General features: G+C 37.6%; 1 protein-coding gene across 2 annotated transcripts in view; it reads left to right on the forward strand.

The window, feature by feature from the left end:
• The window catches only part of FAM83B (family with sequence similarity 83 member B), an 81,296-nt gene extending 70,762 nt beyond the window's left edge, over positions 1 to 10,534 (forward strand). For both annotated transcript variants that reach the window (XM_004772411.3, XM_004772410.2), the window contains exon 5: positions 4,195 to 10,534. In XM_004772411.3, coding sequence (XP_004772468.1) covers positions 4,195 to 6,496 — 2,302 coding nt within the window. In that variant the 3' untranslated portion in view covers positions 6,497 to 10,534. The remainder of the gene's footprint in view (positions 1 to 4,194) is intronic.
• The last annotated feature ends 6,565 nt before the right edge of the window (positions 10,535 to 17,099 follow it).

Genomic DNA, 17,099 nt, shown 5'->3' on the forward strand with positions numbered 1-17,099 from the left:
CTGACTCTTGATCTCAGCTCAGGTCTTGATCTTGGGGTTGTAAATTCAAGCACTGCAGTGGAGCTGCATGAGTTCAAGCCCTGCCTTGCATAGAGCCTACTAGAAAAGGAGGGAGGGAGGATAGGCATGCAATACAGGCCAGTTTTTGTTCTCCATCTGGATCCACTCCTGGATCCTAATCTCTAGATGCAGTATTTACTTCTTTCAGCTGGTTCTTCTGATGGTTATTACATTCTCTTATGTAACATGATTATACTGTGAATGCTCAGTATATCACTTTTAGATATTATCACTTCATTCTATAGTATAGTAATTGAAGGGTTACATTTTCTATTCACCCAAATCCACTTGACCTCCTGGTTGCCACTCACCCAGTACAGTTTTATCACAGTTGTTTCTTAAGTGAGAAGTCTCCGTTTACATTTCTTAAATTGTGTCAGAATTGGTCATTGATGAGCCTTGGAGTCATTTGTGATATGCTTCATTTCTTATAACAAAGTTAATAATGACCGTTTGGTTTTGGGTTTTATTTGCTGGGTTTTTTTTTTTCCTGTTTATGACTATTTTTTTTTTCCAGTTGATTCTACAGATTTTTTAGCACATGAACAACTTTTCCAAATGCTAAATTACTACCAACAATCTGTCATGTCCCATCTGGCTTAACAGGTCTTTAACCCGGAGTGCTGCTGGGGTCCTGTGATATCCCATATTCCCGGGTAGTTTGAGCCACAATTTCTTAAACCCCATGTTAATCCCATCTTTACATCTTTTTTTGTTTCCAAATAATTGTTTTTCTCTCATGTTTGCTCAAGAACAATTTCCATCAGGATGGAACTTTTTTAAAGTCCAATTTGGGGCACCTGGGTGGCTCAGTGGGTTAAAACCTCTGCCTTCGGCTCAGGTCATGATCCCAGAGTCCTGGGATCAAGTCCTGCATTGGGCTGTCTGCTCAGCAGGGAGCCTGCTTCCTCCTCTCTCTCTGCCTGCTTCTCTGACTACTTGTGATCTCTGTCTGTCAAATAAATAAATAAAATCTTTAAAAAACTAAAGTCCCGAAATTTGTAATTTTAAGTGATTGATGGATTAACTGGGGATGGTACTGTAAGCCAAATCCTTTTTCCTCCAAATTTGAAAGATGCTGCCTGGCAATCAAAGTTACTGTTGAGAAGTCTCAAACAATTGTTATTCCCATCCTTCTTATGTAACTTTTTTTTTTTTTTTTGGAAACGTCCAAGGTTTCTCTTCTATCTCCTGCTGTTCTCAAATTTATTGTGTTTCTAGGTCTAGGCTTTTTTTAATTTATTGTTCTAGGCAATCCAAAATTCTGGATAGGAATCCAGAATTCCTATCCTCCAATTCTGGGACATTTTCTTACTTATTCTTTGATCATTTCTTCTCCTTGGTTGTCTCTATTCTCTCTCTCTTTCTCTCTCTGGAATTCTTATTAACTAGATTTCTGCTCCCATTGTATTTTTCCCCTTCTGATTTTCTGTCTTGGGTGGGTACTGCCTGAGGAATTTTCTTGGTTGTTTATTCTAACGTATCACAACTCTCTTTTAAAATTTTGCTATCAAATAGTTTTAGTATCTCCTGCTTGGATCATTTTCAAAGCATCCTGTTTGTGTTTTTATAGATGCATCATTTTCTCTATTTCTTCGAGGATATTAATTGTAGTTTTTTGTAGCTCTGCTTTTATATATATTCTTATCCATGCAGTTTCTGTTTCCTCCAGGTGACTGTTTCCTGCTTGTTTTGGTCTCTGTTTGGCATCTAAACTTCTAAGCTTTATAAACCATCTTCCAAACATTCTTCAAATGTCTGCTGATCTTTTGCTGTGTATTGAGGGACTCTAAGCTTATTGGAAATTGTGTGGGTAATGTTTATCAACAGCAGAGTTTACATGAGAGCGGTTGGCTGGAATCTTGACAGTTTTATTGTAAGATGCCTGGATGTCAGTAAACTAGCTCTTTCATTTGAGGCTGTTCAGTGTTTCCAGAGAATAATCTCTACACTGAATATATACAGTGGAATGTCTTCCTTTTAGCTGAAGTGATACCACAATATCATTTTTTGATTTACCAAAGTAGGGAAACTTCTCCAGTTGCAGCATATTCACCAGTACCATTATCTTCTCAGTTTCCTGAGCTCAACACCTGGAGGCTATTTTTATTTCATAACCTATACATGTCCTTTATGACCTGCCGGTATTCTGGTTCTCTCTTCTTGTTACTGGCTCAATATTTTTAGTCTTTATTCCAATTTCCACTCTGGTTTAGGCTCTTATCACCTAACTTCAGTTATTTCACTCATCACAGTAAATTCAGTCCCTCATCTTTCAAATCTGTATTATAAATACCTACTGGAAAAAAAAAATCATTCCTCAAACATCTTTTTATGATAATTTATCCGAATTTGGGGGAGAAAATCTTATACAGTCAAACTTTCTTCTGCTTTTAAGATTTTGCTTTGCTTTTAAGATTTTCCCCACCCATTCATCAGTCTATTATGTAACTGTCTTTACTTCAGGTAAATGTAATTTGTTTTCTGTGTTCAACCAAAACATGGCCATTCTTTCCTTCTTATTCCCCTATGTCTCTCCTCCCACAGAAACTGTTCCATACTTTCTATGTTTGAACTTCTGGGTTGTCTAATCTCTGTCAAAATATAGCTCAACTTCCACTTGTCTCTGGAGATTTCCTCATATGTCATAGCTGACTATTCATTCCTCTACTTGCTCCTTCTCACAGATTTTTTATTTGTATCTTCAGTGGGGTTGAAAATTCCTGTAGTGATTCACTTTGTATCATTTATTTTAAGTCAGCCTGGTGGCCCCCACATGGTCTGTACAAAAAGAGCACCTACTGAGTTATTCTTCTCATACATGCATCCAGTAAGCATACTAGATAAAATTCAGTATATTAGATAGGCAGTGTTGTTTGTGTATTTTAAATATATTCTGGGGGCGCCTGGGTGGCTCAGTGGGTTAAGCCGCTGCCTTCAGCTCAGGTCATGATCTCAGGGTCCTGGGATCGAGTCCCACATCGGGCTCTCTGCTCGGCAGGGAGCCTGCTTTCCTCTCTCTCTCTGCCTGCCTCTCCATCTACTTGTGATTTCTCTCTGTCAAATAAATAAATAAAATCTTTAAAAAAAATAATAAATAATAAATAAATAAATAAATAAATATATTCTGTATATTCTTTTAGTATTCATATGCCTTTGTTACTATATCCCCTCTATAAAAACAAGCTCCTCTGTCTCCTTTTTCCTTTATTAACCCCTATCATGTTATGTAACAGTATCTAATATATAGCATATTAGCAATTCCTTTTTCTGCTCAGTGACTCTGTATGTTACATTATCTAAACTTTTACAAATCAGATTTAAAATTTATATGACATTTCAACTGTCACCTCTAAACTGCAGAATCCCACATAGTACTATAAAGTAGTTACAAACCTTAATTTCCTAGAAATTGTATTTTATATTAAAAGATCTTAAGTGTCATTTTGACTGGCATGGCTTTTGAGGCTAAATTTACCAGTTCTCTGTCCACTGTGTAAGTAGTTAAGTGTCTTTTATAGACTGAGACTGCAGCCCACAAATCCTCTCTCTGTGCACAAGCCCTGGCATTCCAAAGTATGCTTCCTGAGTAAGCCCCAGAGATAAAATGTATGTATTAGCAAAAACCTATCTTGTATTATAACATGCTAGAACTCTAAGGAATGTCGGCTTATGCTAGCATTTTGGAAACTGAGGCCCACACTCATGTGTGTAGATAGCTCAGTAAAAGCCAGATCTCTCAACTTTTCCACTGATACTGGCCTGTTTGCCTTCTGCCAAGATACTTTATATGAAATATAACATTTCTACACCATAAAATCTTAGTAGGCAGGATGCAAAATGCACAGCAGGCTTTTCTTTGAACTTCTAGAAAGTAATTTAAGAAGTTAGGGGTGGATTCAAAGCCAGGACTTGAGTTGCTTTGTTATTTAAGATACAAATATGGTAGTAAGGGAGATAAGGCAGGTATTGCAATCATTTAATGACTGAAGATGTTCTAAATTACGGTAGGCAGGGGAAATGAACATAAATTCTCTTGTCAATGTTAAACAGCACATTTTTTCTTAGTAAAGTTATATATTGTCATTAATCTAACAGAAAAATTTAAATTTCCCAATTTTGATTCTTTTTCAGCTACATGTGGTCATTTGAAAAAGCTCACCTCAGCATGGTTCAGATAATCACAGGACAACTTGTTGAGTCCTTTGATGAAGAATTTCGAACTCTCTATGCCAGATCCTGTGTCCCCAATTCATTTGCTCAAGAAGAATTAGCCAGGGTAAAGCACGGCAAAACACTCTGGGAGAATGGCACCTATCAGCGTTCACTTTCTTCATTAGCTTCTGTTTCCAGCCAAAGAAACCTTTTTGGCAGACAAGACAAGATTCATAAACTAGAATCCAGTTACTTCAAAAACAGAGGGATATATACTCTAAATGAACATGACAAATATAGCATAAGAAATCATGGATACAAGCCTCATTTTATTCCAAACTTTAATGGTCCAAATACAGTCCGTCAGTATCAATCCAGTCAGATAAATGAAAATTGGAAGAGGCATAGTTATGCTGGAGAACAGCCGGAAACAGCACCATACCTGCTTCTTAACAGGGCTCTGAATCGAAACATTAATCCGCCAGGTAACTGGAAAAAGCCTTCAGATAGTCTCAGTGTGGCTTCCTCAGCACGAGGAGGCTACGTGAGCCGCCAAAACACACCTGCCCAGAGTTTTGCTGATCGGCTCGCCCAGAGAAAAACAACAAATCTTGCAGAGAGGAACTCAAATGTACGGAGGTCTTTTAATGGGACAGATAATCATATTCGCTTTTTGCAACAACGAATGCCAACCCTTGAACATACCACAAAGTCCTTCTTGCGTAACTGGAGAATTGAATCCTACTTAAATGATCACTCAGAAGCTGCACCTGATTCAAACGGGTCAGCTCTAGGTGACCGGTTTGAGGGCTATGATAGTTCTGAAAATGTGAAAGCCAGTGCCCATTATACTCATTCTCGGCTTCGTTCCTCTTTTGTGTTTAAACCAACATTACCTGAACAGCAGGAGGTGAACAGTTGCACGACTGGCTCCTCAAATTCAACTGTCATTGGTTCCCAGGGAAGTGACACACCTAAGGAGGTCCTGGATACCCCCACAAGCGAACAGCACGGGACAGACAAACCCGTGCCAGAATCAAGCCCCAAGCTCCCACTGCAGTCAGAGGCACCACAAATGCACACTTTGCAGGTTCCCGAAAACCACTCCCCAGTCTTAAATCAAGCTACAAATGGCCACACGGAGGCCAACAACTATTTATATACATCCTTGTGTGTAAATAAGCAGACAGAAAATCTAAAGAATCAACAAAATGAAAATGTGCTCAAACGGCGTAGTTTCCCATTCTTCGACCACTCAAAGGCCAACTTAGATCATGGACATAGTAAGCATTATGTATATAGCACGCTTACCAGGAATCGAGTTAGACAACCAGAAAAACCCAAAGAAGATTTGCTGAAAAGTTCTAAAAGCATGCACAACGTGACCCAGAGCACAGAAGAGGACAGGGAGGTCATTAAGAGACAGCCTCCCAGCGGTCCCACGACCAAATCAATTTCCGTCGCTGCTTTACTTGATATGAATAAAGATGAACCTAGCAAAGAACTCACTTCAAAGAAGGAAGTTAAGGGCTCTCCCAATTTTTTGAAAAAGGGATCTCAGAAGTTAAGGTCATTACTTAGTCTTACCCCAGAGAAGAGAGAAAATCTCTCCAAAAATAAAGCACCTGCCTTCTACAGAATGTGTAGTAGTTCTGACACTTTAGTTTCTGAGGCTGAAGAGAATCAGAAACCAAAAAAATCAGAACCAAAATTTGATTCATCTCCTAGAAGAAAGCGTTCTTCCTCATCAAACTCTCAAGGCAGTGTTCACAAGAGTAAGGAAGATGTAACCATTAGCTCATCTCAGGGGATAAGTTCTCCATCAGATGAAGGTAGCAAACTCATACCTGTTCCAGGTCCAGTTGAAAACAAGTTCTTGGAAAGAGCAGGAGATGCCTCTGCCCCGAGATTTAACACTGAACAGATCCAATATCGAGATTCGAAGGAGATTACTACAGCTCTTGCTCCTGAAAGAAAACCAGCTGCTTCTCCAAGGCCAAAGCCCAATGAGCTTCTAAGATCTCATTCAGCCGACAGGCGCGTTTACAGTCGCTTTGAGCCATTTTATAAGATTGAAAGCTCTATTCAGCCAGTAAGCCACGTACCAAATACTGGTGTGCACCGCCCAGAAATAAAATCCACAACCGTGGGCAAGAGTTACGGCAGGTCCAGCCCAATGCTTAATTATAACGCTGGTGTTTATCACTCATACCAGCCAAATGAAAATAAGTTCCGAGGATTTATGCAGAAGTTTGGAAACTTTATACACAAAAATAAATGAAATACTGTAATTTCAAATAGTTTTTAAAACACAAATGACAACAGCTATAAACATTTGTCCAAAGAACTTTGTGGACCGTTTTTGTAATGTGCCAATAGATTTCTGTAGGGAGAGAGTTTGGGGCATGATGTGTTTGTTTACCAGTATACTAATATATGGTAAAATTCTTCTGTGTGATAGAGTTAGTTGTGCTTAATTACAGTGTAGATGGAATGTCTCTATACACACAACTTTTAAATGGTAATGGTAAATAGAATGTAATTAAATTGTTTTCTGCAGACCGAAGATCTTAAGTCTCAAATAGAAACTTTCATAGAGAGAGATGGTGTATGGATTTGAAGCATTTGGTCCAAAGTCTTCCCTTTTAAGAAAGAATCCTAATACTATCAGTTACCCTTTATAATATATCCTTATGGGTTTTCTTATCTCCAAATTATGAGAAGAATAGGAAAAAGCCTTTTTGGGTTTTAATTACCTTTAAACTCTACAGGACAGCTTGCTGCTGTATTTTCTTAATTTCCCTGTGGAGCACATACAATTTAAACTTTGTAGCTCAGCATATCTTTCATTTTGACTGAGGTCTTTGCAAAATATCAACCTCATGTGGTACATGGTAGGAACTTCTTTTCCTCATTTTGTGAAAAACATCCAGGTTGTGCTGCTTTCTACTCTGGACCATATGAGCCCACGCTGCTCTCACCGGTCAGATGCTGAACTTTTATAGTCATTCCTTCCTTCAAACTTAGAGCAAGTAGCAGATATTTGGGAAATCTGAATTGTATCTCTCCTCTAAGAGAAAAAACCATTGAGAAATGTATACTTTTGCATAAATTTTATCTTAGATCGGTATGACAGCACTTAGGTGTTTTGCTTGCAAAGTCCTTGCTCTTTTTTTACGCTGTGCCAAATAATAGTGGGATAGTGGGAGCGCATATTGTTTTCACGAAAGTACCGTGATAGACATAAGAAGTGGCAACTGGCCTAATTCTTTCATGACCCGAGAACCCGGTTGAAAGTTTTAAATCTTCCCCTATCTTAACTGGATCATCATCAATCATTTAGATCATATGAAACCATTTGCCTTTCTTAGAATACTGAAATTAAAGCCCCACATCCATTAAAGAGACTTTAACTTGACTTCACTTCATCTACAAAGGACAGAATTCAAGAAACAACGTATCATTTGAGACGTGTGAGATATTTCTGTAACACTTTAAATATATCAACACCTTTTAAGTTGTAATGTGGGGCAGTATATTGTTTTAAAAATTCAAGATTCAGTCAAATAATATCTGTCATTAAAACAAGGGGCATTGAAGTATCACTCATTAAGGTAGCTTTCTGCAGTATTTAAAAACCACAAAGAGAACATGACAAGAGAAAACATGACAGTAGGGAAAAAGAAAACCTAACATTTAGTGAGCACTTTTTTGGACCAGGCCTTGAGCTAGAACCTATAGTTCCCACAACAATTATTTTGGGGCCACTCTTGTTCTCATTATTTGTAGATGATGTCTGAGGTGATAAATGAGACTTTGAGACTCAGAGAAGTAATGCTTCATGTCAGATAACTAATAAGTCACAGTACTAAAAGTGCCTGTGACATTCTCTCATATCCTGTTATCTCCCAAATGTGTTCAATATCTGCCTCACCCAAAATGTTGAGAATTAAATGAGAGAATGTTTATATTTTCTGTCTCAATGGAAAAGCAGCCAAGAAAACTTTAGTTGAATTCCACCGGACAACAGGACACATAGGGCTCAAAATAATGAAATTGACATTAATTTCTGATTGTAACTTAGCAAGCCAGTTTTAATTGGCAGGCCACCATTTTGAGCTTGGGCTAGTTGACCTATGACAATGAAAAGGGAAAGGGAACTACAAGTTGAACTTGTGTCTGTGCTAGGCAAAGTAGTCCTTTAGGAAGCTAGGCAGGGAATGGAACTCAATGTTAAATATATTATCTTGTGAAGTATTCACAATAGCGCTGTGAGGTAAATACTTCCTTTTTGCAAATGAGAAAACTAATCCTTCGTGAAGTTACATAACTTTCCAAGAGTCACACGGCTCTGTATGGGTCGAACTGGGTTTGAACACAGAATTGGGTTTGAATGCAAAAGCCAGTATTTTTAATACTATACCACACCATACATTGCCAACTTCTACTCCATTATGATTGAGGCAACTTTTCTGAATGGTGTCTCTCTCTCTTTTGCTCTGTGTCTATACATTGCAGGAATATATCGGAAATACTGCGGTAACATAACCCATTTACAGCATTTTGTAAACACAAATTCAGAATATAAACTCAGCTTATTATTCATAAAAGTAGGTTTCATGACTCCCATTATAACCTAGGGAACTCCCAACTACTGCAACAGGGATTTTATTGTTTTGGAAAGCTGCATGTAATGGATTGGAAAATTTGCAGACTTTCTAATAAGGTAATAGCATACAAATAAAACTGAGAGAGAAAAGTTTATTTTTCATAGGCATAGTAGCCACTTGATCTACAAAAGTTTTGCAATTAAAAATAACTGTTGGAAGGTGCAGATACAGATTTCAGTTGCAGTGAAACAATCTAATCGTTAGTGGGTTCGTTTTTAGAGTTCTGGAAATTGTATACTCTTGTATGTAAGTATCAAATTATTAAAAAGCATTAGAATTGGAGTCAAGTGAATGAAAAAGATTTTTCATTTTGCTCTTGGAAAAATTCACTTTTGTAATTTTGGACCATCGTCCTTTACCCACTTACCAAAGACAGAACGCACAATTACCCAAACCATACTGACTTTAATAGTACCCATTTGTTGTTAGATGGGACATTTTTCAGGCCTATGGGGAAAATGGGCTAATTGTCGTTAGGCAGCTCTGAAATTGGAAGTCCAAAAATGTAGGGCAACATAACTTTGAAACTGAAATTACATAGACTAGTTTTAATCCTTTTTAATTACAAGCAAAAGCCTATTGCCTTTTTGTGCAGCAACCACCACCATTTCTGGAAACAGATAGCTTGTAAATAGTTCCTGAATTCCTCCTCTCCCTCGTGGCATTGCGAAATGCAAGAGGCTTTGTTTCATCGCCCTGTGACCTGTAGCTTCCGCTTTTGTACAGATTTATTCTCCTCTGCCGTTTGTCTTTTTTTTTCTTTTTATTTATTTTTCCCTCCAGAAACATCTGTATGTCAGAATCTATGTGTAGTAACTTTCCAAAGTTTCTGTGGCTGAGAAATTCCTCAGGGTGAAGGCTGAGCAAACACATAATACTTCAAATAATTTGCTCAGAGTTTAAGTTCTCAACAGACACTTCCAAACTTCATGTATGTAACCCTATCAAGCAAAATACTTTCTTTTTTCCCCATATTAATATTGTTGGGAAGATAATGGTACGTAGAGGTACTTTCATAGTAAAGTTTGGTAAGGTGGTTTTACTCTCTACATAGTACATTAGTTTGTAAGCAGAAACTCAAGAAAACAAGTGTGGATTCAAAGCAGTTCTGGGCAGAGACCTTCAGAATAGTTTAAGTGCCTGTATCCTGAACACGCTAGTGTCTCTCTATAATGATTGGGATTAGCCATAATTCTAACGTGGCATATTGAGTAATGGGTCTATGTTGGCAGTCTACTTTTAGGGAAGCAAATATCTTGTTTAATTAAGATGACATCTAGTGGGATCCAGTAAGCAAGTAAGAAGTTGAACTCTGGCTACATTCAACTTTAACTTTACTCAAGATTATCCAGTTATTCACCTATTATTCCAAAGATATTTGTCATGAAAGACAAATATGACTCAATGTGACTACAGCTGAGGAATATAAAGTAGAATCATTGTTTCACGTTAACCATGTGTGGTATTGCTTTAAAAAAGTTTATTTTAATACTTGGTTTGGTTCTAGAATATTTAAAATGAAAAGGATGAAATTATAAACCAAAGAGTCCATTTTTATATACATAAATGTTATCAAAGAAATATTCTTCCTAAGTAGCTTGTTTTTAGAACTAATAAATGGATATTAAATAATTTTGTACAAACATCAATATATTGTAAGTTGTTTTTTATCTTCATATCTAACATTTCTCCACTTAAACACTTGCTTTTACTTAGTGTTATATCATTTATATTTGTGCACATTTTTAAATATTTATGAATTTGAAATTTCTTAAACACTTCATTTTATTTTGGGTTAGCAGTTATATTTCATTCAAAAATTTATCCATATCTGATACCCAGTGACAATACTCTTCCTTTAAACAACTCTCTTTATTTCTAACTCTCTTTAGTTATTTATCACTAGCTCTTATTTCTATTGCTACTATAATATAATTATTTTAAATAACTTGAAACTTTGAAAAATGAGACAATTTTGCTTAAAAATTGATAGCTGACTTTTGTATAACTTTGTAGCATTTAGTTTGATAAAATATTCTTAAGGTCCATTTGAAGTATGTCAATTAATGACATTAAATAACCTAGAGTCTGAAAGTTATTTAAGTTCAAAAAGCATTTTTCTTAGGGCAGAAAAAACAACAAAAACAAAAACTGGCCCTTATATCACAGATTAAGATGCAGTTGAAATACTGGGTATTGAGAATTAAATAGTGTCATTTTAAAGGCAAATGTGATTTTTAAGTAGATAAGTATAATTTTGGTAAGAACCTTGTTTGTTTTTTCCCCATTTACTGTAAATGATGCTTAAGAAAACCCTGGTTCAATGAGTTATTAAGGAAAATAGGTAAGGTTTTGCTTTTGTGACATCCTAAAGGAAACCCATAACTAGGTTCTGCTCTTTTTAGGAATCAAAGACCAACCTGAGGTACCTGGTTTTAAGGTGAGAGGGGATTGAAAGGAGTAAGCATGTGGGAAAGAATTACATGAGGTCCCTGATGAATATGCATGCTAAGATTCTCAACAAGATCCTAATAGGATCCAACAGTACATTAAAAAGATTATCCACATGACCGGGTGGGATTTATCCATGGGATGCAAGGGTGGTTCAATATTTGCAAATCAATAAATGTGATAGAACAAATCAATAAAAGAAGAGAGAAGAACCACATGGTCCTCTCAATTGATGCAAAAAACCACATTTGATTAAAACAATTCAAAGTATAGGGATAGAGAAAACATTCCTCAACTTCATAAAATCGATCTACAAAAAACCCACCATGAATATCATCCTCAATGGGGAAAAGCTGACAGCCTTCCCTTTGAGATCAGGAACACGATGATGCCCATTCTTGCCCCTCTTGTTCAACATAGTATTTAAAGTCGTAGCAACAGCAATCAGACAACAAAGAGAAATAAAAGGTATTCAAATTGGCAAAGAAGAAGTCAAACTCTCTCTTTGCAGATGACATGATACTTTATATGGAAAACACAAAAGACTCCACCCCCAAACTACTAGAACTCATACAGCAATTCAGTAATGTGGCAGGATACAAAATCATTGAACAGAAATTAGTTGATTTCTTATACAGTAACAATGAAAATACAGGAAGGAAAATGAGAGAATTGATTACATTTACTATAGCACCAAGAACCATAAGATACCAGGGAATAAACCTAACCAAAGAGGTAAAGGATCTGTACTCGAGGAACTACAGAACACTCATGAAAGAAACTGAAGAAGACACAAAAAGATGGAAAACCATTCCATGCTCATGGATTAGAAAAATAAACATTGTTAAAATGTCTATACTGCCTAGAGCAATCTAGACTTTCAATGCCATTCTGACCAAAATTCCACCGGCATTTTTCAAAGAGCTGGAATAAACAATCCTAAAATTTGTATGGAACCAGAAGAGACCCTGAATTGCTAAGGAAATGATGAAAAAGAAAAAACTGGAGGCATCACGTTACCTGATTTTGAGCTTTACTACAAAGCTGTGATCACCAAGACAGCATGGTACTGCCACAAAACAGACACATAGACCAGTGGAACAGAATAGAGGGACCAATATGGACTCTCAACTTTATAGTCAAATAATCTTCAACAAAGCGGGGAAAATATACAGTAGAAAAAAGACAGTTTCTTCAATAAATGGTGCTGGTAAAATTGGACAGCTATGTATAGAAAAATGAAATTCAACCATTCTCTTACACTATACACAAAGATAAACTTGAAATGGATAAAAGACCTCAATGTGAGGCAGGAATCTAACAAAATCCTAGAGAAACATTGGCCACAGCAAATTCTTTCAAGATATGTCTCTAAAGACAAAGGAAACAAGTGAAAATTAACTTTTGGAACTTCATCAAGATCAAAAGCTTTTGCACAACAAAGGAAACAGTCAACAAAACAAAGAGGCAACCATGGGATAGGAGAAAATATTCACAAATGACAGTACAGACAAAGGGCTGATATCCAAGATCTATAAAGAACTCCTTAAACTCAACACACACAAAACAGAGAATCCTGCCAAAAAATGGGCAGAAGACATGAACAGACATTTTTCCAAAGAAGACATAATGGCTAACAGACACATGAAAAAAAAATATTCATCATCATTAGCCATCAGGGAGATTCAAATCAAAACCACACCGAGATACCACCTTACACCAGTTAGAATGGCCAAAGTTAACAAGACAGTAAATAACATATGTTGGAGAGGATATGGAGAAAGGGGAACCCTCTTACAGTGTTGGGAATGCCAGTTGGTGCAGCCACTTTTGAAAACAGTGTGGAGATTCCTTAAGATTAAAAATAGAGCTTCCCTATGTTCCCTATGACCCTGAAGTTGCACTACTGGGTATTTACCCCAAAGATACAGATGTGATGAAAAAAAGGGTCATCTGTACCCCAATATTCATAGCAGCAATGGCCACAGTTGCCAAACAGTGGGAAGAACCAAGATACCCTTCAATGGATGAATGGATAAAGAAGATGTGGTCCATATACACAATTGAGTATTATGCCTCCATCAGAAAGGATGAATACACAACTTTTATATCAACATGGACAGGCCTGGAAGAGATTTTGCTGAGTGAAATAAGTCCACCATTTTCATATGGTTTTGCTTATTCATGGAGCATAAGGAATAACATGAGGACATGGGGAAATGGAGAGGAGAAGTGATTTGGGGGAAATTAGAGGGGGAGATGAACTATGAGAGACTATGGACACTGAGAAAAAAACTGAGGGATTTGGAGGGGAGGGAGGTAGGGGGTTGGGTGATCCTGGTGGTGGGTATTAAGGGGGGCACAGATTGCATGGAATACTGGGTGTGGTGCATAAAAAATGAACTCTGGAACACTGAAAATTTAAAAAAAAAAAAAAAAGAATTACAAAGGAAAAAAAAAAAAAAAGATTTACATGAGGTAAAATTACCTGAGCTGAAAGAGTAAAAAACTGAAGCAAGAGGCATATAGATGAAAAATATGTCAAACCGGACATGGTTACACATCTGCCTTTATTGTAAGCAGCAGGTAGGACACTTCCAACAATGGCAAAACAATTAATTCACAGTGAATTAATGATTCAGTGAAACCACCTGGTTGGAACCCTTGGGAACTCATACCTAGATACCAACCCAGAGCAACAAGAAGAGGATTCCAAATTCCATGAAGAGTGAGGCCACCAAGGAGATGAGGAGCTCTTCGTAGATACCCTGAGTGCACCTGGTGGAGGTAACCTCATGAACAAAGAACTAGGCAGTGAAGAACATGCCAGTGATTAACAGCAACACAGTCTGATTGGGGAAGACAGCCAGCTTCACTGGGACATCCACAGTTTCACTGTGGGGTCATCCACAACTCTGCCACTGGAATCCAATTTGATTCAATTTTTATCTAACACGCGTATTGGGACTGGGAACCTACTTTGTTCCAAGTACATAAGTTACAGCAAACTTTTGGCATAAGAATAAAAAGAGAATATCTGGGTAATCAGAAGCTGCAGCAAGTTTTCATGAGTGTTTTAAGAATAGCCCAAACTAACAGCAAAAATGTGTATGCTACCCACAGACTGTTTGTCCAGATTTGTGCTTTGGACCAAAGTGCACAGAAGAAAAGCCTGATAAATATTCTGTGTGTGAATCCAGTCATTTTCTTAACTATAGTTAGATAAATATATATTTCACTAATATCAATACATTAAAATGGATGAGTTAATGCAGCAGGGGTCCCAGTATAAATTTGGTCCATTCTTTACCAAGAATCTTGACATCTATAGCTCCAAAGGGCTAGTCTTTGAGACCACATGTTTTTTGAAAGAAAGAAAATTCCTGATGAAGAATTCATTCTAAAGAATTCATTCTAAATTCATCTAAAGAGTGAGGGCATTCTTGACGTCATTTGTATACAGACGGCAGCTGAGCAATCATCTTTATTCCACTCTGTGTAAGTGGCCACCCTTTGGCCTGTGTCTTCTCTGAGCATGCTTTTCCTATATATATCTGTTGCTGCACAAAAAGTAATCCTCTGAAACCGTTTCCCTTAGAATTCAAAATGAATTCTAAATTCACTTAATGGAGTAGAGCTGTTCAAAGTCAGTTAAAAGACAGATGGCACAGAAGGGAAGGAAGCGGGGACTGTGTAAGGTCATTCAGATCATCGATCAAGGTAGGTTGACTATGTGGGACTGTAGCAGAAGAATGGTTCTCTAAACTCTCCATGGATGGCACATAGAGAATTGGTACCAAGGGTCACTACCATGGGTTTCTGCCCCCTGGTCCTCAGCATGGCCTCCTGAGTTCAACAGCAGCCTCTGCTAATATTAAAATGTTACAGCAAAAATTGCAGACTCTGCTGGGCACAAGCAAGTACATCTACCACTTTGGGGGTGAGCGGTCCTTGGCAGCATTACCACAGAGGGCCAGAGCAGTGAAGACTAGGTGCCGTGAGGAAGCCAAACTAGCAAATGCCTCTGGAGACTCCTAGAACATATGTGGTAGGAAATGAGGAGAGGTGGACACCCCGTCAGAACAGGTTTAGATAGGAACTTACTGTTTCCTTATTCTTGCTGAACTCCATTGGCTAGGAAAGTACAAGTCACATCTGTAACAGAGCCACAAGGAAACACAAAATGTGACAAAATTCACAAAATCAGTTTGACAGAATGGTCCCCACTATTTTGCTTGAATTAGAAAGAGATAATTGGGATGAGAAACCAACAACCCCCAAAACAAAATAAAAACAAGAACCTTTAACCAGGGAATTATTTTAGAGAACAACTTTCAGGGTATATATTAACATTGGCACATTGTGTCTCTAAACTTCGTTTTTCTAGCTATAGGAATAAAGCTTATTCACAGTCTCTCCCTGTGTCTCAGTTACCAGGCACATTCAATTAGATTTCGTAAACTACATTTCTTAAAGAAGGTTCTATTGGGGCTTAGGAGGGGGGGCGTATTTTTGGTCTGTTTGGGTGTTTTACAAACTACCTAAGTTTTGAGTTCACTACTAAGGCTAAATAAGTTGGATATTCATTAAATCAAAATAAGCATTCTGGGTGCCTGGGAGGCTCAGTTGTTAAGTGTCTGTCTTTGGCTTAGGTCATGATCCAAGGGTCCTGGGATCTAGCCCCGTGTTGGGTTCCCTGCTTGGCAGGGAGCCTGCTTCTCCCTCTCGTACTCACCCTGCTTATGTTCTCTCTCTCTCTCTCTCAAATAAAATCTTGAAAAATTAAAAAAAAAATAAATAAGCATGAGAACTAATAAGAGTCTACCAGAAAGCTCAGATGTAGATGTGTTTTTATAATTGGAATGTTGACTGAAGGAACACCAACCTCAAAGTGGTAAATTAGTAAATGCCTTATTAGTTGGCTTACTGAGGACAAACACCTAGCAAACAGTCTTTCAAACTGCTTTGAAGAACTGTTGCAAAGCTTATTAGCGATAGGTTATATATACAAAAAGGGGGGAGGGGTTGCATATTCTCCAAATACATGTGTGTCACAAGGTATAATTTGTAATATTTGTAAAAATTAGGGTTTTCTGATTTCCACACAGGCAGGAGAAAGACCCTTAGGTCATCTTCATACCTCATGTTTTAATCATAGCTGGTCATTCAAAAGTACTGCCTGCATGTCTCTGCTTCGCTGGTTTTCTGGTTCTTCCTGTTTTTGAGATCTCCTTGAGGTCACATGAGACATTCCCAGAAGGCTGACATCAGTCGCCTGCTGCAGTCTTCATGCACAGTCCCCCTTTTTGGCAAATTGCAACCTGTGGGAGACAATGGTGACCAAGTATCTCCTTGTCCCAGGGCACTAGGAAGGTTCATTCCTAGTTACTCTGATAGATGAGGCAAACATGTCCTAAAAAGAATAACTATCTGTAAACTTGTAAATCTGCTATAGTTAGGAATTTTATAGCCTGAGGTATTTTGTTGTGTCTGGGTATAAACTGTCAAACTTTATACAGAACTGTATATATAATTTATAGTATCCAGACATTTGACCATCGTTAGCTTAGTGCAAGTCTGAGTACACTAGTTCACACAAGAAGTTCATTTGTAGAGTACATCTATTAACAGTAAAAAGGCTAATATCTTAGCTAGAAACATTAGAATCAATTTATACCAAGAATATCAGAACCCAAGCCATTGAGCTAACACTTCCCTGAGACTGGGCGTTGGGTCACTTAAGGCTGATATTTGGTTTCATTA

Source organism: Mustela putorius, unplaced genomic scaffold (assembly GCF_011764305.1).
Source record: "Mustela putorius furo isolate JIRA1106 unplaced genomic scaffold, ASM1176430v1.1 tig00003983_pilon_pilon_pilon, whole genome shotgun sequence".
Taxonomy (NCBI): domain Eukaryota; kingdom Metazoa; phylum Chordata; class Mammalia; order Carnivora; family Mustelidae; genus Mustela; species Mustela putorius.